The sequence below is a fragment of the Heterocephalus glaber genome, unplaced genomic scaffold (genome assembly GCF_053883595.1).
Source record: "Heterocephalus glaber isolate CG9 unplaced genomic scaffold, H.glaber_assembly_v1.0 deba00001504, whole genome shotgun sequence".
In the NCBI taxonomy this organism is placed as follows: domain Eukaryota; kingdom Metazoa; phylum Chordata; class Mammalia; order Rodentia; family Bathyergidae; genus Heterocephalus; species Heterocephalus glaber.
In genome coordinates, this window is record NW_028258324.1 from 51543051 (window position 1) to 51567881 (window position 24831).

Genomic DNA, 24831 nt, shown 5'->3' on the forward strand with positions numbered 1-24831 from the left:
ACTCAAAATGCCATTTTGAAAACTTAATAGAAACAAATTATCGAAATATAAAAATGTGGGTAGCCCAAAGGTACAGACTATATATAAACTAACTGTCACATATTATTTTCTGTTGGTTTTCATGGCAATTTATAATAAAGGTGTAGCACTTCTTTTGTTCAAACAGAGATTAAATGTAGCAATGGCTGCCTGTGTTTAGGTGATCTTCCAACTGTACCCAAAATGGGTTGCTAGTTTATCGAATCTGAACACTTGAATATTGTTCATTTGAATATTTATGTCACTAATAGAACAGTGGCTCTCAAAATGTGGTTCCTGAAACAATAGAATTGGCATCACCTGTAAACTTGGTAGAAATGCACTTTTTAAGCCATCATTCCTAGTCCTAAGGAATCAGGAACCTTAAGGGTGGGACCCAGAGATCTGTTTTAATAAGTCTTCAGCAAATTCTGATGCATGCCAAAGTTTGGGAGCCACTGAAAGAGACAAAGAAAAATAAGATTTATGTCATCTTTTTTTCATGAGCAATCACAAATGAATTATAAGTTTCCAAATCAACCTATGAGGAATTTGAGTAATCTGAAATAAACTGTAATGTAACAGCGTGCAAAGAAGAAAAACTGGTAGTTTCTGTCATGGTTTAAGTTATATCATCTCTGAGGTCCTCAAAAATCAGCTAGTGATGGAGATAAGCAGTTAAAACAAAATTAAGGTTAGGGGAATTCTGATCGTGAATCACAGAATCTGGAGCCACAGTCACAAGAAACTCCATATAGGCCGCTGTCAATAAAAATTTCTGTTTTTACCAGTCTGCAGTTGAAATTACTAAGATCCAGGAAACCTTTAATTTGTTCAAGTATATTGTCCATGTAAATTAGAAGTAGTGATGTATGAACAGTAAGGAAAATATTTAAATATAATGTCTCATAATGCTCAGTGCAACCATGTGATATACATAAGTGACATAATCCTATTTTTAAATGAAAAATTTAAACTAAAATATAAAATAGTTATCCAACATGTCTTTTTACTGGGGCTTCCATATACTCAGTGGGTTAAACAAGAGAATTTTATTGTTTCAGAGGCTAGACAGTGGCTAGAAATCCAAGATCCATGCTCCATTCAAAGGCACTAGGGAAGGATCTGTTCCAAGCCTTTCTCCTCGCCTCTGATAGTTCTTTGATTTGTAACAGCTTAACTAGAATATCTGCATGTCATTCTCCCTCTGTGTATATCTGTGTCCAAATATCACCTTTTTACATGGATACCAGCCATATTACATTAGGAGCCTATTCTATGGCAGATTGACTTCATTTTAATTAATTACATCTGCTGTGACTGTTTCCACATAAGGCTGCATCTTGAGATACTATGAGTTAAGATTTTAATATAAGATTTCGGTGGACATGGTCAATAAATTGGCCACACAGTTAGTATTTATTCATAAATTTTTCCAGGTCTGCATTAATTCATCAGAAAAATCATTTTACCTTTTGTTTCATGAAAGGCAATTTAATGTGGTGTTTAAACTTTGAATAAATAAAAAAAGGTTATGATGAGCAATTTTATTTTTTTTTCTTTTTTGGTACCAGGGATTGAACTCTGGACCTTGCACTTTCAAGGTAGGTGGCGGAACCTCTGAGCTAAATCCCCGGCCCAATGATGAGGAATTTGTTAGGAACAAAATCATTCCAAGAATGTTGAGTCCAATGAGAGATTTTGGCTTTTATGTTGTTGGCAGGTAGAAACAATTACTAGCAGAACAAGAGGATAAAGATGGGATTTTTAAAATATTAAACAGCTAGTAATATGCAAGATGGATTATAGGGAAGAAAAAATTACAAAAGAAACAAATTCACAAGAAGATAAGACATAACAAATGACACAAGAAGATGACTTTAGCTAAAATTTAAACTTGAGGCAGTAAAGCCAGAAGTGGTGGGTTTAATGACTAACAACCAATGAAAATGATAACCTTCCTATACAATAAGGACATACATATATCTTTGTTTTAAGTTTTGGTTTTAATTACATTTCTCAATTTCCCCACGTTTCCTTATTATATTAATACTTTTTGCTGCTTCACTTGGTGTCAGTAATAATATCAGTGATAAATCCCTTATGGTAAACATAAAAACATTTCCTGTTAAGAAAAATTATAGTGTTATATGTGAGTACATCAATCTGCATGATAATTAAACAAAGCATTATCTATATGATGGATCTTGAAGTTTGAAAAGGAAAATAGAATTTCTGTGAATGCAGCACAATATCTGTCTGATAAACAACTACATAGATCTTCAAACCAACTTTGGTCCTAAATTGAGGATATCAATTTAATGTTTCTTAAATTTGGAGATCTATGATATTTTTACTGTCTTATCTGATCATATTGTTATGACTGTGCGTTACTTTGCTGTGACATAGTCATGTTTGAGATATATTTTAGCAGTTATGTTGTATTGTAAATAATTTATATGATATTATTACCATTCCTGAGACAAAGAAAAGGAATGAGAAAATTATTATTTCTTGTTTTTCATAGGACATAAGATCATTTTCTAAATCACTTCAGAAGGTTTTACTTTCTAAATATTAGATATAGTTGGAGGGTTTTAATGTAAGTTCTATAAAAAAGTCAGAGATTTGAGTTTTTGAAAATGATTTTAAGTAAACATAGCTTTTTAAAATTGTATATATGGAAAGCTGAGAGGAACTTTACAAAGTTGATAAAATAAGAAAAAATATGGGTTGTATATAGATAGAAACATTTTTATAAACTTGAGATGAATATATCATATTCTGCACAGACAAATCTATTTTCACAGCTGTCCTATATTAACGGCTTTCAGCACTGTCTCCACTTTTGAATCACTTGTGAAATTTTAAAAACAGTTCTCATGGCTGTCTCTATTCTCATTAGATTTTAATTTTATTGGGTTGGGTACAGAGTCCATGTTATCAGTATTTTAAAATCTCTGCAAGTGGTTCCATTTTCAGTCGTAAATGAAATCATAAGTGAAAGGCTGTGCCCTACAGTTTTTGTGTACTTGGAATCACATTGTTGAAGACATACAGAACTTTATTCACTATTGCAATCAATATATTACAGTTGGTCTAAGCATTTATGTATGTACAGTATACAAATACTAGTGTCTATAATATTTCACAAGAATTACTTTTGCTTGAAATGAATGTGAACTTATTAGAAATAAAAACTCTTTATATTTAGTGAATGAGCTCTAAGGAGCTGGGAAACACAAAACTGGTACATATTTTCAATTTACTTTCCAGTATATTTATTATTCATTCAACAAAATTTTATAGAAAAATATTCATGTTAAGTACTATTACAGAGTTTGGGGTCATGTAGTAAATAAAAGAGACAAAATACCTTGCCCTCACGAGGGCTATACTCCAGTTATAGGGATTTAAAATTCATTTGGCATTTAATGCCATTGCTTCATTTTCTTTATATTTATTTTAGATTTGGTACTGATTTTCCACTTTATGTAAGAATACAAAATTTCTTTTAAAAATAAACATTTACATTTTAGAATAGATTCTTATAAAACATATAAAAGAATTAACGATTAATTAAAACCCATATGTATCACAATTATGAATATGTTTGGACACATTCTTGGCCTCAATATATGGACCCTAAAGTAGTTTAATTGCTTAAATATGTGAGAAAAAATAGAGGTGGAAACTTTACATATGTTTGGAAAAGTATAACCTTTACAAGTATCACCCTATATACAAAACAACAAAAGGCTAGAGGAAAGATGGAGAAAGAAGTCAGAAGAGAATAGGGAACTAAAATGTCTCTGTATGGAGATAGAAGTAATAAAGGCTGTCCTTGAGAATATGTTGTTTTTAAACAGTTGAGCATAAACCTTATTGTTCATTTGAGAGGATAAACACATAATGATCTTACTCCAAGTCAGTATTATACTTGAAAACATTAGCATTCAGATTAAATGCCATTCATGAGATTACCGTGTGTGTTTGCACATGACTAAAACAGAAAAGGTAATGTCTGCCCTAATGCAGTGCTTCTATTCTTCACTTTATGGGACTCTACCTGAAAGTAGACTAGAGTCATACAAAAGTGATTAATATTGATATTGACTTTAATAAATCCAAATTACAAAATAAATCAGAGTTTACTATTTTATTTTGCTAAACAATAATACCATGGTTTAAACAGCGTAGTTTCCTAAGAATCGACTCTGTTAGAACAATTTATTTTGATAACTAGTGATGTATTACACTTCAGTTTAAAGTTAAACAAAATACACCTGTGACTATCAGATATAGGAAATAAAATGGGCATTAATTTAAGAACAATCAAGATTTAGGGTTCTGTTGTTTCTATATGTAATGTTCTGAGATCTACCTTTAAGCTTACTGATTTTGACCTCCATAAACAGACTTGAAGAGTGAATTTTCTGTTACTGTCGATTAAGTGCTGAGAGAAAAATAAAGATCAGTTGCGATAAGATTATTGTTGATTTGAAGCAATGTAATTTCTTGGGTTTACTAACAATGAATCTTTCAAAAACATCTTATCTATTTCCAGATACAATACATTTTTTTCAACGTGCAAAGTAATGATTCTTTTTTGGGAGTACAGATAATATCTATTATTGGGTAAGATGTACTTTTTATGAAGTTTATTTAGTACATTTCCATTCAACTAGTTTAACATTTTAGAGTTCTTTTAAGAGAAAAAGAAATTTATTTCAAAGATCTTATGTATAATTTCTGCTTCATTTATTCAGATTATTTCTACATATAAAATACCTTCATCAATTTTCTAATGACCCTAAAATAATTTTTTAAACGTTTTCTTAGAAAAAAGTGATTATTTGAGATGTGGAAATTAATGTTAATTTGCTATTTAGAACTGAATAGAATGTTCTGATTCAAGAGTATATTAGTCAACTTTGGAATGACAAATTTTCACATTACATAGAAATGTGTTTTTTGTGTGTCTACAAATTGAACTCAGGCAGAGCTGTCATGCTTGTATACATCTCAGTCCTTTATATTTTTGTTTTGAGACAAGGTCTCACAAAATTGCACAGAGTGAACTCAAACTTGCAGCCATGCTGCCTCACTCTCACAGAGTACTGGGGTTATAGGCATGCACCATCATGCCCGGTTTAGAAGTATTTTTTTAAAATTAGAATTGTGTAAATCAAAATGTTTTTTATTATTAAATGGACATGTATAGATGCAGTAACTAAACCATTTTGTGATGTTTTGTTTGATTACAAAATGTTAGTGCTCTAAGATTCTCTTTTCTTGAACCCCCCTCTCCCAGAGTGGAAGAGGTGAATAGAATATATCAGGAAAATGAAGGAGCTTTCTAAAAAAGCAAATAAGCAAAAACAAAACTAAACAAAATGAAAAGCAGGACATATCTGTGCTCTCTTCTTCCAGGAGAATCAAACTTGGCTTACTCAGGGAGGAGTTCAAACATATTTATTTTGAAATAATAGACAGCTGTTCACTAACTTTTCTTAGGGTTAGTACACCTGTACACATATTGAACATTTTGCTTAGTTATTAGGTTTCTGCATTGTCATTGCATATTTGACTCTTACACATTTAACTTTTGTTCTTTTAGGGGTTAAAAAATGTATAATAGAACTGAAATAGAACAAGCTATATTTTAAAAAAAGAATGCTAATAAAGACAGTTTAACTGAAATTTCTTCTAAAATGTGGTTAGGATGATGTAAAATTTAAAGATCACATCTATGTAAAAGTTACCCAGCTGTTCCACAACCAATACAGAAGAATGCAGTATTGATTTCCTTAACCAGACTGTGATGTCATTAACACAAGTTTGTTTGTAAATTCTCCAAATTTAATATGATTCAAATAAATCTTCTTTAAAATTTTATTTTATTAGCATATGTTTGCATGTTTGGATTCATCTTAGGGAGTAGGTACATGTACACATCATATCATGATTGTTTTCATTCTGCTTTCTCACCCTACCCACGTTCTCCCTTTCTAGATCCCCTTTCTCCATTTTCATTATTATTATGATGATGATTTTAGTTCATGTTTTTGACACTGAATGTTTACATTTACTGTTGGTTTTCAGTACATGTATGTGACACATCTTGAATCTTTTTATAGCATCTTCCTCTCCCCTCCTCCCTTCACCCTCTGTCTCTTGGACCCCTTCTGGTATGCAAAAGATGGATCTCCCTGTTGCCTTTCATGAATCTTTCACTTTTCTCTTTATTTGTACTTTTCATTACCCAAATGAAAGAACACAAAGGATAATTAAGCTTGTGTGTCTGATTTATTTCACTTAACATTTGCACCTAATTTGCACCTTTACATAATCTCTCTTTGTTCTTATTTTTTACCCCTTCCCTTGCCCTCCCTTCAACCCCTCCATCCCTCCCCATTTACAAAGACTTTGTTTCCATTTTTTTCATTTTCTCATATTAATTCCATTCCCTTCTTTCCTTTCCCCTACCCCTCCCACTTCCCCTTCCCCTTTGCACCTTTTCTTCCTATTTCACATTATGTATTATACCTTTTAGTCCTTATTTACACTTTCAGTTTCTCACACCAGAGAAACTATTCTGTATTTACACATGTGTGTCCTATTTATTTCACTTAAGAGTATCACCTCAATGTGCATCCATTTAGCTATAAATGTCTCTAATTTCTCATTTTTTATGACTAAGTAGTACCTCATTTTATTAAAAGACCACATTTTCTTTATCCAGTCTCTAGTTGATGGCCAATTCAGCTGCTTCCAAGTTTTAGCTATTACAAATTGTGCTGCTATGAACATGGGTGCACATATATCACTGTGGTATGAAGTATGTACTTATTTTTAATTGACTAAATTTCTCAAAGAATTAGATTTACTGGTGATCACTTAGATTATTCTTTGTTCTTTTAAGATGCTCTACTATTTTGTTCATAGCTTCTTTATAACATTCATCACTTGCCAGTGGTAAATAATGTGTAAAAGTTGCTTTTTAGTAACCCCATCAGAAGTGGAGAGAATAGACAGAACAGTGATTCTTTGCCTATTTGTGCATCAGGGTTTAGAACGCCATGTTTATACTATCACACAACATTTACTGATTCTGGCAGTTTAGACTTAGTGAAAGGCAGGGGAGAGAAGAAAAATAACTAGAAAATGAATGACAAGAAATATAATATGAAAACATGACACCTGTGAGTATATAATTTTCAAAGTAGTATTCCAAAGATTAAAAAAATAGAGTAATTTACCCAGCTAAATAAATTGATTAAAAGTAAAAACAGATAGCAGATTATTTCTCTCCCTAATGCTTTGATGGAAATAATTTCTTTCATTTTATTAATTAACATTTTTTTCATTTTATTAATTTGGAAAATTGTAAACTTTTTGCCAGAAAATCGAGCTTACTCTCTCAAAATAAAACAATGTTTCCTAACCTTTTCTCCTAATGAACAAGCACTTCATTCATGTGGGTTGATTTTTATATTCTTTTGTGTCAATAAATTGCGAATTTTTCAAATCCCATACTTTAACCATATAACTTTCTGACATCAATTATACATCTCCAGATACAACAGGTACTGTGTAATAGATTGTTCACTGGCTTTGATTGCATTTAAAGAATGAGATAAAAAATGTATTATAGAATTTTTCTACCAGAAAGTCTTATATTCAACAACATTCCATATCAATTAGAATTTCTTAAATTCATGTTTCAAATCTTAAGCTTTAAATAGTTTATGTTCTATTACTATCAAATATGGGTATTTAAAACATAGAAATGCAGTGACTTATTTTATAATCGAATAACAAACTCTGAATTGAGTGAGATAGGAGACATATGTCCAGGGATAAGGAATAAAAGGGTAACTGGGAAAGATAAAGACCACAGATGATAATGGTTGTTCATCACATTAGAGCCCAGAGCACATAATTTTCTCTTAAATTCTACTGAAATTGAAGAAATCAGATATAGCTCAGTTTTTATAGTATGTAAGTTTTGTTGACCAACTTTTCTTTAATCAACTAGCTTGATTTATGTGTATTTTCTATTCTTTTAACAAACATAAAAAATTAAGGACAGGTCACATTGAATGGTTTCAGAGTTGCCCCTTAAGGCACTACTGCTCCATCTTCTTCAGTTTCATGCCTGCTACTACTCACCTGATTGAAAACCAACAGAACCTTAATAATTAAGAGGAGTCATTCTAACGTCTCTCATTTGATGGCTTTCTTTTGTGCTTTTGAGCAGTTATCTGCAGTTCTGACAGACAGGTAAAGACCACAAATCCTTGAAAAGAGCAGATGGATACAAAAATAGCAAAAAGAGAATATGTTAAATGGCAAAAGAAAAAAAATGGCAGAAGACAACATAAAGAGGAGAATAAAGAAAGAGCAAAGACAGAATAAAACAAATCAAAATGAATGGTAAAGTTTAGTGAAGATAACAGTCTATGTATTTAATCATGTTTTCTTAAATAAAGTTTCCTTCTTTTTTTTTTTTTTTTTTTTTTTTTTTTTGCGGTACCAGGGATCAAACTCAGGACCTTGAGCTTGCGAGGCAGGCAGTGACGCCACTGAGCTAAATCCCTGGCCCTTCTTCACATTTTCTATTTTGGTATTAAAATTCTAGTCAGTGTGAGTAGCATTATCTATAAATTTTTGTTCTTCTCATCTTCTGTAAAAGTGAATAGGCATCTAGGTATTGGAAATTACTCGATTTGTTTTCTATTATAACAGTAATAGCTAATATTTACATAACACTAGCTCTAAGCCAGGCATTATGGTTTGTGCATTATATTACACACTACAGTTATATAGGAAGATGCCCCATTAGAATCTCATTTTACAGTTGAGAAAACTGAGGCTTGTAAACTCTGGAGCTATCTCTTCATCTCACCAAAGAGAAAAAAAAAAGAGGCTTTATTGTAAGTTTCAAATTGCAGAGAAACTCTCTTTTAGATCTTATTTGTCTTCTAGGGCAATGAAGAAGATGAGAAAAGACTTCCTGAAAGGCATGTGGTAGGCAGATTGGCCTAAATTGAATTCTGGGGCTTAACTCAGTTTTCCTGATTTTCTGTTCAGTGCCCTCCATCATTGAATTTTGAGCCAAGACAATGAAAATTTAAGCAAAAATTTTTTTTTTGGTACCAGGTATTGAACTTGGGTCCTTGAGCTTGCGCAACAGGAGGCAAAACCACTGAGCTAAATTCCTGGCCCTAAGCAAAATTTTAATACATTTGAACTCCATAGACAAGTCAACACACCCACTACAAGTTTTTTCTTTTCTTTCTTTCTTTCTTTTTTTTTTTTTTTGGTGGTGGTGATGGGAAATTCTGGAAATAATCTGCATGTTGAACCAGATTCTGTCAAAATATCTAAAGGGGAGGCAACATTTGAAAGCACACATGTTTTTGGTTAACAACTCTGCTTCATGGTAAAAATTTAGGTTTTAATCTTTTGCACATGTGAATCATGGCTAAACCAAAGTTTGCAGTAATATCATCTTATGTTACGTAAGTACTCTCATTTTATGTTAGCATCAGTGAAGACTAATCATTAGAAAAAGTAAAATCACTTTCAACCTGTAGAAATATTGAACTTTAACAAGAAAATCTAATATTTGCAGAGTTCATCCTTCCTCAGAAAGATAATTACAAATTGTAACTTTCTGAGACTGTGAAAGACCAAAATATTCAATTAGTTTTTTATAAATAAAGTATAAACACAACTGTTACTGATAAATTTACTGCTAGTTTTTTAGCATTTAAGAAACACAATATATATTTCCTTTACTTTAGAATTTGAGTAAAATAATACAGCTAATAGGGCATCTTTTTAATGTAAGAATTTAACATAAATGTCATTAAGTTTTATACTTTCCATTATTCTGGTACTATAATACTTCCAAAATTAAGTTTACATTTTTAACATCTAAAAGGCTGACAACAGTTGATAGAAAAAATATATATGCTTGAAAGGTGAATATTTTCAGTTGTCTTTCTGTACTATACATTCATATATAATATAATATTTTATATATGTGTGTGTGTGCTTTTCTTAAATAGGCTTGGTCATGACATAGACTAGATTTATTTGAAATATATTGGATTTAGTGTGCTCCAGTTTACTGAGTAAAGCATATTTATTGCAATTGTTTTCATAAATGTATGATTCATAAAATAATCACTTAATTAGTGCCACTCGCCATATTATTGTAAAACAGTATAGTTGCATTATTAAAATGGTAAGAAATTTAGCCATTTTATTCTGATATTAAAACAGTATGGTAGCTTTATTAGATAGAAGTTTACTTGACTCTAAGACTTGTGGTGGAATGCTAAATATATTTAGAAGTCGGGTTCCTTCATTATACCTGATAAATAACTCGAAAACCATTTGTTAATTGGCTACTGAAGATACATATATAATCTTAGCTAAGACTTTTAAGCTTGGGACATAGGCATTTTTCAATATTAAACTTAGAATCAAAGTGTTATTATATATAACTTTTGCTTTGTGTCTTTATTAAATTTTGCAAGAGGATGTAAAAATACATTCTCACTTGAAATAGAGGATTTCTTGTTTTAGTCTTAATTACTTTTCATTGGTTTGCTAGATTGGTCTATTTGAAAAACATAAAAATAGCAAATTAGCTTTTAGCTAAGAAATCAGTTTTCATCAGAAGGATCTACTACCTATTAAAAGAAATATAAATTACTTCTCCAGTTCACTGATCTACCCTAACTCTAAAATATGGGATATACATAAATTTGAGCTTCTACCTCAGTTCAATTCAGTACTCATTTATTGACTGCTTTTTATGAACCAGGTTCTCAGTTAGGTTTTAGAAACAAAACAAGATAAGTAAGACATGATTCCTCCCCTTGAACAGCATTCAATGCATCAAAGAAAGACAAATCAATAATCCCACAGTATCAATCCAGCATGGTACTATAATAGAAGAATATATAAGCCTTTGCTCAGCCTGAATATATCATATAGGCCTTTTCCGAAGTTGTGCTGAGACTGTACAGATGAGGGACTGAAAAATTTTGCCTATGAAGGGCTCGATAGTAAATATTTTCAACTTTTCCAGACTTAACAATCTCTGCAATGACTACTCGCTTTTCTCATTGTAGCTCAGGTGTTGCCATATACAATACCTAAAAAATGAGCATGATGGGCCATAGGAGCCCTGCTATGAGTACTCACTGTCTGCATTGAGAGCAGTGACTTTAATCTAGTCTCTTTCCCATCACTTACCCTTTCTCTATTCTTTCTCCTCTATTCTTTGTTGCCTTCTCTTTCTTTTTTTTCTATAGCACAATGAAACCTGAATCCATAATTATAATCACTCATGCTCATAAAACTGAAAACAGATTTCAGTCATTTATTTCATAATAACTATATAATAGCTACCAGTTTAAAACATTTTTTTATTCACAGTATGCTCACTTGTAAGTCATTTATGCTTCAAGTGATCCTGTGGCATAAATACTATTTTTACTTTACATATAAGAACACAGGCCTTAGAGAGAGGAAGTGGTTTGGAGGAGATATGCAGCTGTCAGAAGACGAGTAGAAAAATGCTAACTGCAGACATAACATTCTTGACCCTTAAAACACTGCCACACACACAGAAAACCTAATCCCATTCATTTGGGTTGAACAGGTAAGGTGAGAAGTCCACCTGTTCTGGTTTGTCTGGGATGGAGGAATTTCCCCAGACAGTAGATTTTCAATGCTGAGACAAGGAAAGTAACAGGGTAAGAAGGACAATGTGGTCGTTTGATCAATGGCCCTAACACATGGATTCCAGTACTTTTTAAACTTCAGTGTGCACAGCGATAATTTAGAGATCTTGGAATACAATTCTGATTTAGATTGTGAATCAGTAGATCTGAATGAAACTGAGAATTTGGATTTCTAGCACGCCGTTGGGTAATTCTGATACTGCTTGTCTGTTTGCATTTGCAAAGTATCCTTGCCCAATATCAGGGCTTATTCTGGAACGCATGTCCAGGGGAATCTATATTTTAAGATTTCCCAGGTGATATACACATTCAAGTTTAAGGAGCTCTAGTCTAGTCAACATTCCATTGGAGTAAAATAATCTTCACCTTTGTTTATTTCTCTTGATTAAGTGAGACTGTGATATATAGATAAGGCTGAAATAGTCCTTTCACCCAGATATTATTTCACCGTTTTGGAAGTGCAGATATCTCTTTCCTTGGTGTTTACTTATCTGCTCATTCCTTATTTTTCTAATACCTTGTATTAGAAAAATTTCCTTATTACTAATACCTTGTAACTTTCTTAAACCTGGCAATTTAAGCTCAATGTTGGTTGTTCATTTCTGTGTCTATTCTTCACAGAAGAAAATTATTCTACTTGAAAAAATAAGATGCTTAGCATTCAAGGGGTTGAATTATTTACTTTTATGCATAAAGCTGTCTATCAGAGTATAATATATAAGACTGTAATAATATTAAATTATTGTCTCAAAATTACTGTTCTGTGGCACCAGAAAAAATTAATAAAATGAATTATATTTGCAGCAGGTGCTTACTTTTGTTAGGGTATGGATACAAGGAAGAGGTTACAAAAATTATTCTGTAAATTGTTATTCCTATGTTTTCACAATATACCAGGCATTGTTCTAAGTAATTTATATTTTAGAGCTTTTAATATTCCTAAAGACCCCATGAGGTAGATACTATTATTATTCCCAATTTTCAAGTGAAGCAGCTGAGCAGAGAAAGGTTAATAACTTGTTCAAGGTCAAAGAACTAGTAAATGGTCAAGTTGTGATTACATATCCAAGGCAGTTAGAGTCCAGTGTAAATGTTCTTAACTACCATACTGTTGCTGACCATATTTCAGTCCCACATTTATTTATCCTTCATAGCACTGACTATAATTTATAATTTATTACTCTTATTTTCACTTTCAACCTGCCTTCTCAAAATTGAACCTCGCTGTGAAAAGGAATCGTGTTTGTTTGGCTCTTTTGTATTTGAAGTTTCTGATACTGTGTAGTTAGTAAATATTTCTTCAATTAATGGACAAAATTATTGCAAGGTCTAGATACTTGCAAAGTAGAAAGGAACAGAAGAGAGAAAGAATAAGTCACTATCTGGGATTCAGATATCAAAAACAGTCCCATATTTTGAAACGTTCTGAGTTTGGACAGCACGTTGTGTGTTGACTCACAGCATCTGTTGATGAAATTTTCATCTGAAACAATTAAAAGTTGCCACATTAATGAGTTGGAAAGGTATTTTTAAGTTATTATAAATACATTATTTATTTTATATACCCCATTGTATTTGAGCTTTAAGAAATCAAAATAGTCATTTTTTGAAAGAATTTGATTTAAATTCTTTTGGTTTATTTGGCATCAACATTGCTGCTATAAGGCATCTTTAGAATGTTTAAAGATCCTGCTAAGTTAGTTTGTAAGATGTTACAATAATATTTGACTAAAAGCAGTAAACTGACTTTCCAAGGCAGTTTGAAATATTGGCTGTGGTTACGACTACAGGCAAGGTAAATGGCCTTAAATGCTTCCTACTTCTTAGAAAGGGAAGCAGTGCTTCAAGTTTGCCAGGCCCTGCTCATCTTCTCCTCTTATCTTTGCTTATTATTGTTGCCACCTGGAATTCTTTTGTCTTCCCCAAGGCTCCTTCGAGACTTTGAGGCTCTTTTTCCCCTACACTATGAGCTTTCCAAAAGAAACCCTACCACCCTGATGATTGCTTCTTCTGTCCTTTGCTGCTTTCACACCTGCCCACTCTCTGATGACTCATTTAGGGGGTAGAGTGGTCTTTTCTTATTCCTTTACCATATGTTATAAGTTATTCTTGTTTCCACACCTATATCATACATCCCTGAACACAAGGACTAGTATTTTATGCCTTAGTAAACTCAGAACTGTGCACATTTTAGTATGCAGTACTCATTGAATGATTCCTTTGATTTGAACATCATCTTTAGTTACCTATTGTCTTTGCTGTCGGAATTACATAGAATATTGTTTACCCCAGGACTTTTTCAAGCCTTTTAAACTTGCCTTAAACCCGATAATACCAAGTGGAAGACTTTCTTGTTTTTTTGTTTTTGTTTTTCCTTTACAGAACATAATTCCTTGTGATTGGGAGTCTGAGGATGAAAAGAAAGCAGTTAGAAAGCATTTCATCTTCCTGCTAAGTGTACAAGGCCCTTGGGGCTTTTAACAGCCACCTCTAAATCAATGGAACAGATATTTTCACTAAAAGATGGGATGTAGTTTCTGAAATATTGAAAAGTTCCTTTGTCAAATTGTTATCACTGTTTGGATTTTACATCCAACAAAACCCCAAACATATTGGGACATATTTTTATTAAGCTTTTTATTTTTGGATTCTATATGGCTCATACATTCTTGCATGTGTATAGTGTCCTGAGGAGGGTTATACAAGTTCCCTGTAGGTATTGGTTTGATTTTGGTATAACTTTTTATTGTAAAATGTTTATTTCAATTTAAGCACAATTTGAGAGATGATTAACATTGTACAGAGCCCATATCTGACAGAAAACTTGGTTCTAAAAGAAAGTAAATAATCTATGAAGGCAAATTGAACATTCTGTGATCCATTGTCTGTCTCAAGTCTCACACATGCCTAATTCATTTCCTCTATTGGCTTGAAAATTGTTTTCTTAGGGACTAGAAAAAGATAGTGATGTATATATGTAAGACAATGCAGTGTTAATACATTTTGGGTCAATTTACAAGTTACAATTAGCAAGTTCAGAGTTTAATAATAATTGGACTGTTGTAGGTCAGAAAAACTGGGAGAAAGAGAGATTTTGCTCAAAGTGGAGTATCTACCAGCCTCAAGAAGAACATTTGAAGTCTGAATAATCAGTGCTTCGCCCCTCTGTGGATCATCTGCATCTCTTGAGGAAGTGTTTCTAAATAAAATAAAATTTCCCCCTAAATATGTAGTCTCAGAGATACTCTTTCTTATGATTAGCCAGATACTATTTCTTAGTCTCATCAAATATAGACTAGGATAGTCACCAAATACTTATCTTTGTCTAGTTCCCAACTCTACTGATCTGCTTGAAGGTAATCTGTGTGATTGTTCTTTCTCTGGAGTTTTGTGTCATTCAGACTTCAAGAGGCCTGGCTCTAGGTCAGTTTTGAAAACAAAATTTAGGAATATATTTCTTAGACAAACTAAAGGATATCAGATTACCTCTCAGCTTTCCACTGGTTCAGTCAAAACCAGATCCTTGCAGTAGTGGTAACATTGTGTTCCATTTCCAGGAGATCCAGCTTCATGTTGTGGGGGAGGGGAAGACACACTCTAGGCTAGGGTTTGAAGTTACCCAAATTTTAAAGATCTTTTCAGTTCTATGCCTGCTCTAGAGTTACTGGAAAATTATATGCTACATCATGAGCATATTGAGGACTGTCATCTCTGTAAACTATAAACAAAACGTTATAGATTTTTCTTTCGGTTGTTGTTTTATAAAGGCTATATTTTATCTTATTCCTTAAATATAAGGATTTTGTGAAAAAGGGCAAATCCAAATGCAACATTTTAGGATACACATTAATATTTAAATTCAATCTGATGATGACCAGATGTTGATCCTAAATTGTATCTTTCTAGAGCAATAGTTAAAAATTGTAACTGTTTTAAAAACCACCTGAAGAACTTAAAATAACACAGCTTCATGTGCCTCATTCCTGTTTCTGATTTAGACTGGAGCAGAGCATAGAATTCATTGTTTTTTATTTTTTGCATATCACCAGAGATTTTTTCATCTTTATATTTAGAATAAGTTTATTAGTGATTTTCCTATTGTCAGGAATTGCTACATGTACATAATACATCTCAATTCCTTTTCCCCTTTCCCTCTGCACCCCTCTTTTTGCCAGCATCACATCCATTTATCGTATAAGTTCTTATAAAGTTAATTATCATACATACAGATTCACAACCAGATTAACAGAACAAACATGTACAGAACACATAAGACAATTATACTAAATCAAGGTATATTTTAGATACATTGTCCATGCTGGATCACAGTAAATACTTTCTCTCTTTTTTCCTGTTATCTGTCTTTTATATTAGACTTTATTTATATATTGAATTTCTCAAATAAATGAAACCACATGATATTTCAGCTTGTGTGTTTGATTTACTTCATTTAACATTATGGCCTCAAGGCACATCCATTTTCATATAAATGACTCAAGTTTGTCCTTCCTAACAAGAGAGTAGTACTGTCTTGAATATAAATACTACAATTTTTTCATCCATTCATCTATTGATGGGTCAATAGCCTGCTTCCAAGATTTTAGATATTATGAATTGTGCTGCTATAAACACGAGTATGCATGCATTACTACTGTATGATGTCATTAACTCTTTTGGGAAGATACCCAGTAGGGGAATAGCTGGGTCAAATGGAATGTCTAGTTTTAGTTTTCTGAGGAATCTCCATACTGATTTCCATACTGGTTATACCAGATTACACTCCCATGGACAATGAAGAAGGGTTCCTTTTCTTTCCCCTACAGCCTTGTCACCATTTGTTATTGGTTGATTTCTTGATGATGGTCACTCTTTCTGTAGTGAGATGGAATCTATATTGCTTTCATTTGTGTTTCTCGAATGGCCAATGATGTTGAACATTTTTCATGTATTTATTGGCCTTTTGTATTTCTTCATCTGAGAAGTGTCTATTCATTTCAGATGTCCATGTTTTGCCCAAATTTGAGGTCTCTAATTTTTTTAGCTTTTTTTATGTATTCCAGATTTTAGTCTTTCATCTAAGCAATAGCTAGCAAAGTATTTTTTCCATTCTGTAGGTTGTCTCTTGGTGATTTCTTTGGCTGTGCAGAAGCTTTTTAATTAGATGTGATCTCAACTTGATTCAAGATATTATTTCTTGTGCAACCTGGGCTCTGTTCAGAAAGTCTTTGCCTGTCCCTATGCCTTCAAGTGCTTTACTTATTTTGTCTTCCAGTGGAGTGTTTCTATTCTAATGTTTAGAACTTTGCCCCATTGTGATCTTAATTTAGTGCATGATGAGAGATATGGGTCTAGATTTAGTCTTTGGCATGTAAGAATCTAGTTTTCCCAGAACTGTCAAAGAGGCTGTCTTTCCACCAAGGAAAAGATTTGGCCCCTTGGTCTATGATAAAGTATTTGAGTGTGCTTGGAGTTGTTTTTGCATCCTCTGTTCTGTTTCACTGACCCACAAGTTTTTTTTTTCTTTCTTTCCCCCCAATACTATGGTGGTTTCATCACTGTAGCATTGTAGTACAGCTTCAAGTCTCTGATCATGATGCCTCCTGTCTTTCCCTTGTTTCCCATAATTGCTTTTGTTGGTCTAGTTCTGTAAGGAATGAAGTTGATAGTTTAATTGGTATTGCATTAAATCTATGTAATAGTTTTGTAAGTATGCCAATTTTTAACTATATTGGTTCTGCCTATCCAGGAACTGGTGATATCTTTCCATTTTCTGATGTCCTCTTTGATCTCCTTTTTCAGAGTACTATAGTTTTCATTGTAGAGTTCTTTCACTTCCTTGGTTAGATTAATTCCCAAGTGTTTCTTTTTTTTATGCTGTTTGTGAAAGGCGTTATTTCTCTAATTTCTATCTCAGGAGGTTTGTTATTGGTGTACAGGGACACTATTGATTTTTGAGTGTTGACTTTGTATCCTGCTAAGCAACTGAATTTGATTACTATTTCTAGGAGTCTTTTGGTTGAGCTTTTGGGGTCTTCTAAGGAGAGAATCATGTCAACTGCAAATAATGATAATTTAACTTCATATAGAATGCATTTTAAATATATCCTGAGGAGTTGATGATGTTGCTGATCAAAAACCATACTCTAAACATCACTGTCTTAGAGAATAAAATGAGAATAGAGGAGGGAACAATTTCAGTTAATGTTTATCAATATGTAGTAAATTTAATACTTAATTTTTGTGAGAATATGTCAGAGGATAAAAACAACCTTATAATCATTACATATATTAAAATGTTAACATGTTCATATACTATAGTAAAAGAAGGCAACATTTTCAAATTCAAGTGTAAAATTAGACACCAATGATACAGTCATTAAGCAATAAGAGCATATGGTGATTTAATAGATTGAGTATCGTTACCCATATGAGTATTTCAGCTTTCCTTAAGAAAAAACACTTGCTTTCTTTGGAAGAAGTGAAAGATGATAATTTCAGACTACACAGGAAAATGTGAATAACCCTTCCTTTATCTTTTCATGAGGGCTAATGTCAATAACATGGGTTTCTGCTATTTTGGTTAAATTTTTATCACTGATAAATGAAGGGTTGGACTATCACTGGGCAATGTCATGAATACTTTCTCAGTTATTTAATTCATTAATGGTAAGAACTGAACACACTATTAAGGCTGGGGATTTAGCTCAATGCTGCTGCCACCTGCCTTGCAAGCACAAGGTCCTGAGTTTGATTCCCGGTACCAAGAAAAAAAAAAAGAATTCAACACAATATTGATTGGCTAATCTTTTTTTCTAAATTAAAAGTCTAGGCTTTTTATAACATAAGCAATCTTTGTTTTTACCTTTATGCCACATCTACTTATTAATTTCATTCAAAATTCTATTAAATAACGTTGAATGGGAAGAAATAAAACAAATGTATGATGTTAAAAATTTTGACTTAAGAAATAGAATTTCTTTCCTAACATGCTTCCTAACAGCTTTTCAGTTTAATCATAGAAAGCCAGCCATCTTTAATTGATGAGAATTTAGCTCCTTCTCCCCCAGTGTTAAAAGGAAATTATTAGAATGGGTCCATTTATAATTGCAGGGTGAATCTTGAATAATACCATACAGGTTATTATTATTATTATTATTATTTTATTTATTTATTTATTTATTTTTGGTACTGGGAGTTGAACTCAGGGCCTTGCACTTGCCAGCCGGGTGCTGCACTGCTGAGCTACATGCCCACCATACAGATTATTATTGTAAACTAATTTTATGTAACATGTAATTTTAACTTGGCCTATAATATTGTATTTAATCTTTATTTCCTACAAATAAATGAAAGGGGAAAGGAGGAAGGATCTCATTGGCTATCTGTAGTCTAAATCAAGTAAAACCTTGAACAACAGCCATCTGGTCTAAAACAATTCAGCTTTATTTTTATTTACTCAAAGTCAATTAAGCCACATTTCTGAAAAGATAAGTGTACACTGAGGAATATTTTGTTGACAGAATATCACTTTCTAAGAGTTTGAAAGTGCTTAACCTTCATTTGGCATCATTAGCCTGCTCCCATCACTTGTTCTGCTATCGCCATCTTGCTCTGTGTTTATTGCTTTAGCACATTTGTTTTGGCAGAGAAATTATCTTCATGTTGCTTTGTTAAGTGGTAAATTTTCTATTTGAACTTAAAGAATGTTTATATCAAAGTATGTAAATAAAGAAACACAATAACTTTGTGTGAAGTCATCTACTCACCAGCTTTCATCAGTTTTTCATCAGCTAAAGAGAAATGTGAAGCAAATTTTGCTGACGATGTCTTGCTGCCTAGTGTCTTTCAGGGAATAGTTGGTGCTTTCCTTGGTGGCCTTTATCCTAGGTGTCTATCCTACTCTTAGCAGAATTTTGGCTACTCATATAATTTAATATCAGAATGGAAGGTTATTTTTTTCAGCTCAAGAAAGTTCAGAACTCTTAGATTCTACTAGATTGTACATCTTTTACTAGTTTCCCATATATAACCTATTCATTTACATTCCTAAAATTATGTACAACATGGCCTTTCAGAGTCCTTCATAAAAGAATAGATTATCATTCTTTTAAATATTATCATTCTTTTAAAATTGCCCAATTTTAACTTCCCCAAATCTTTTAGCTCTCAGGATTTATGGTATTTCAGTATGTTATCCATAACTGACTTCTCATTCTTCAGGAACTGATTGCCCCCACCCAGTGATCCATAGCTGGGGGCAGCAGTATTTGTACATGGTTCTATTATCTTGAATTTTAACATAGTCTAACAGATTCAGCCACTGAATGGAGAAACTAATTCTTATTATAACAAGTTTCAAAGCTTGAAAAAGTGCTTCATTGCTCCATTTTATTTGGCAGTAAATCTCTTCCATATCAAAACTCAGAAGTCTCTGTTTTCCATTGTCTAAAGAAAAATGTAATATATAGCAAGAGAAGAATAATGCCAATGTTTGGACAAGCAGAGATTTGGGAAATCTTGATAGTACTCAAGTTTTTTGCTGCAGTTTTTTGTGAAGTCTTGTCCCATTCTGATCAATGTTTCTATGTAGCTCTTTAGTAAGATACCTCATTTTTCCCATTTTTTTGTTTGAGATCTGAGTTGGATTGTTGCTAATTCTAAGCAAGAATGTCCTTATGAAAACTTCGGGGTAGAAGTCCTGATGTGTGATGTGTGCCAAGAGAACGAGGTGCAGCAACACTTTAGGGTATGATGCTAAGTTGTGCCCCTCCCGAAAACTGCCCAGCAGAATATACTACAGTAGTTGGATATCTGAAGATTGCTTTGTGTTATCGAGGACCATTATATTAATAGAATTAAGTAGGATTATAATTGAGAGACATGTTCAAGGGAAGAAAGAACAATAAAAGAGCTGTTATTATTATAGTCAATGTGAAGGTTCTCATTTACACTGTAAAAGACTATACTTTAAGGAGAAAAACTACAGCAAAAAGAATGTACAGTGATGTCTGTTAAGTAAATGAATGTGCTAAACCTGGGACATACTGAGTAATTCCAAGCAAAATCCCTATAAAGGAAACAGCTGGAAGAATGTGGCCAATGTTGTAGGCTCATATTTTTTAAAGCATTGTAAGTTAAAGAATAAAATATTTGTTCCCGAATAAATATTTTATATAAGCCACTATCTTCAGTAAAATATTTTTTACTCTTCACATTAATATGTATGGGCATTATCTTTTTATTGGAAAACCATCTGACCCAGTGCCTGATTTTATAAATAAAATTTTTTGAACCATTCATTTAGTGTTTTTCATGGCTCCTTTCACACGACAATGGCAGAAGTGAGTGATTATGACAGAGAACACACCTTGCAAAGCCTCGAAGCATATCTATCTGGCCATTTGCAGAAAAAAATTTGCCAAGCCCCATTATAAAAATACTTTGTTTCATGTGAGAAAACCAGTTATGATTTAAACATAAATGTATAATCCTTAAAACTGGTTATGTTTTAAACACGTGTATAATCCTTAAAACTGGTTATGATTTAAACATATGTGTATAATTGTTAACTCTTCAGGATGAAACATGAAATAGGTACATTTACTTTTGTAGATGTAGAAATGGATGTGTACTTTTTTAAACCCCATTTCCCAGCACAGCCTGGATGTACAGATATGCCCAGTAATTGAATTGATAAGTCCCTTAATTCTTAAAATACCTTCTTTAATTGAGTTTTTCATTTGGAAAAATCCTCAGGGAATTTACATCACATTCCTAAATGCTTTCTCACTTTCTAATACCTGCAAAAGTGGCCTTTTTTTATATACAACTTCCCAGTGTCCTGAGACTCTAGGATTCTGGAACCTGGGGAGGTTTTCTAAAATTTTCTCTCATTGATGCTATTTTCACTTCTAACTTTTCCACTGACCTTGGAACCGCTGTAAGATTCAGAAATTTTCAGACTCGAGGCACAGCATTATTTAAACCGTGTCCACGATACTGAGGGTACCTGTGTTGTACCAGCTCCAGGTGGTGTATTCTAAGAAAATTGGATCAGAAACTGGCATGCAGGTTGAAATTCCACCTATGTCATTTACCATGAGTGCTATGAGGCAATATATTTAACTTTCGAAGCTCTACATGATTAGAAATACACACATGAACACATGTGTAATGGTGAGTGTCCACACCAAAATTTTCTGACCTCCTTTTTATGATTTTTCTCCTTTATTGGTATGTCTCACACTGGACCAATATACTGTGACCTCTAGGTTTTTGCCAGTGATGTCTTTTCTGTCTCTACTTCATACTCTTATGTATATATCTCTATTCCTTGTCCTTGATGTCTGTTCTTTCAGTTCTATAAAAAACTGCATAAACTTTCTAGTCCCTACACAGTCTCTATTCCATATTCTTATTTTTTCCCTGAGTACATAACATCATCTGTTATAAAATATATTTTACTGCTCAATTTTTCTCTCTTCTAGAAATTAGACTCTGAGATTTCAGAAAATTTTGATGGCCTTTTTCATCATGTATTCCTAGTGCCCATAAGTTTCTTAAGTTTCTTATAAAATATACATTGAACAAATGAATAAATGACACAAGCCATTAGGAAAGAAATGAATGAAGCATAACATTTGAAAACAATGTGAATACTATACATTAACTATGTGAAATTATTAAAAAAGCATAATTCTATTCTGGTTTATTGCAGATGTTTCAGTGGTACTTGCTTTTTGCTAAAATTACATTTTTGCAGGATATGCCACCAGAATAAAAAGTGATGAATTACATTTATTCATCAGATTTAGGGTTCAAATTCTAAGTCCAAACATCTATAATCTTAGGGCACTGACATTTTAGCCAACTAGAATTTAAATCCACAATAATGAAAATATAAAACTAATTTTTCACATTCCTGATCTCCCTTACTTTCTTTCTCTTTCCTCTTCCTGCCCTTCCTATTCCCCTTTTCTCCTCCACCCTCTCCCCTTCCCTTCCCTCCCTCCCTAACTTCTCCCTCCCCTGCCTCCCATTCCCTCCTCCACCATGCCCAGCACCTTCTCTCTTCCTCCCTCTCCTCCCATCTCTTCCCTCACCCTTCTATTTCATCCCTTTCTTCCCCCTTCACTTTAATAAGGGCCCTAGACTTCTTGCTTTCCTCATACAGCTTAGGAATGCTACCTTCAAATTTAAGACTGATTTTTATATTTTATTCATATAATATTAGTTATGTGCATATAGGTTTTTTCCAATGAAATATTAAGTCAGGGAACACACAATTACAAAAACCCAATTGTATATCACCTCATGGGAATACAGATGTATAAATGTCATAATTTGATATAAAAACCCCTGAATTTAAAAATTTTGCTATTATATTTTGAGAGTAAGCTAAAAATATACCATTTGGTGAACTTAATGCTTCTGCATTATGTTCAGTTTTACTATTTACCAAGTGAAATAAATCCATGACAACACATTTGAAAGCATTTTTCCTGCTATTTCAGTTAATTGATGTATATGTGTTCATACATATTTGAAAAGCTCTTACAGGAACATGAGAAGCATATTCAAAATAAATCTACTTGACATTAGAGAAAATCCTGTCCTGCATTGGAGTAGTGCATTAAACAGCTGCTGCTTGAGTGGTCAGCAGCACATCACACTTTAGCACTGATGTTTGATATCTTTTTTGAGACTTGATATGGCATAAAGATGCTTAATTTTAGGAAGCACTTATGGGCATATCTCTTCATCACTGATCAGGTGCTCAGAAATGTCTGTGCCCTTTTCTGCCTTATTGGAGTCATAGTATTTTTGCTGTGTTTCAGAAAACAGAAGAAGGAACATGATAAAATAAATTATTTAGTTGCATGACGCTGTTAAAAGTCAATTTAGATCTAATTTTCTACTTTTTTTTTTCCGGTACCACAGAATCAAACTTGGGACCTCTCGCCTGCAAGGCAGGTGCAGTGCCACTGAGGTAAATCCCCAGGCCACTTTCTACATTTTTAATAAGATAAAATCTAACTTTGCTAACTAAATAAATGATTAATTTTTTGAAAAAGCTTGTTCCTTATTGCAATAAAATTGATATTATAAAATATTTTGGTGACAAATTAATAGAACTGAGTAATTCTATCATAAGAATTAAGAGCTTTAAAATTATATCAAATAATACATCATTAAAAAACCTCTATAAGATAAATGTATTCATGTTTAGTTGTTTGTTTGGGTGATATAAATTTATTGATAATCAATACTCCATCTCATTTTTTTTTTATATCATGAATGGTTCTTTTCTAGGAACTCATTTACATTGTGAACAGAGGGAGAAATAATGTTCTGAAAAGCATAACTGTCGCCTGACTCTCTTCTAATATTTCTTGATTAAGCAAAAGCAAGTGATCTTGTTAAAAGGCACTATTTCCTATCCATTCTTTCATTTACTAAATATATATGAAGTGCTTCCTAGATGCAGAGTTGATATAGAAATATCTCTTTGGTCATTAGATAATTTGGGGGAAAAATGAGAGTTGGGCACTCCTTTTATTTTTCCAAAATCTTACCAAGATGACTCATTAAAGGCATTATAAGTTCTGTCAAAATTGATAAAGGTAATTAACAAATGGGAGAAATTTTAAAATACTGCTTAAGATATTTTTCCCATAGAAAATATAAAAAGATGTATGTTTAGTTAGACATTTTGCAGACATCGACTTTAACTGTGCCTCATTTCAGGAAATTAAAAAAAATTAAGTATGTGACATTTTAGAAATCTATATAATATAGATGGACATGTATATTGAATATAGCAGTGTTGTGGGTTGAGTTGTAAGATATGGTGAAGTCTTAGCACCTATTACCTGTGAGGGTGATCTTATTTCAAATTAAGATCGATAGATGATAGATGATAGACAGATGATAGATAGATAGATAGATATCAAGTTAACAGGAAGTCATGCAGGGTTAGGTGGGGAATAAATCCAATGTTAGAAAGCCATGTAAACAAACAGAGACACACGGGGAAAGCAACGTG

The 24831-nt window shown here is 32.7% G+C and overlaps 1 protein-coding gene across 11 annotated transcripts in view; it reads left to right on the plus strand.

Annotated features, from left to right (window-relative positions):
• Nucleotides 1-24831, plus strand: part of Naaladl2 (N-acetylated alpha-linked acidic dipeptidase like 2) — an 891856-nt gene that overhangs the window by 119480 nt on the left and 747545 nt on the right. For 5 of the 11 annotated variants that reach the window (XM_087186985.1, XM_087186986.1, XM_087186979.1 and 2 more), the window contains exon 2: nt 1593-1622. The exons of 4 other annotated variants lie outside the window; for them this stretch is intronic. In XM_087186985.1, coding sequence (XP_087043111.1) covers nt 1593-1622 — 30 coding nt within the window. Of the gene's footprint in view, nt 1-1592; nt 1623-23726; nt 23776-24831 lie in introns of all 11 variants that reach the window. 2 more of the 11 variants (XM_087186983.1, XM_087186982.1) reach the window with 1 other exon arrangement.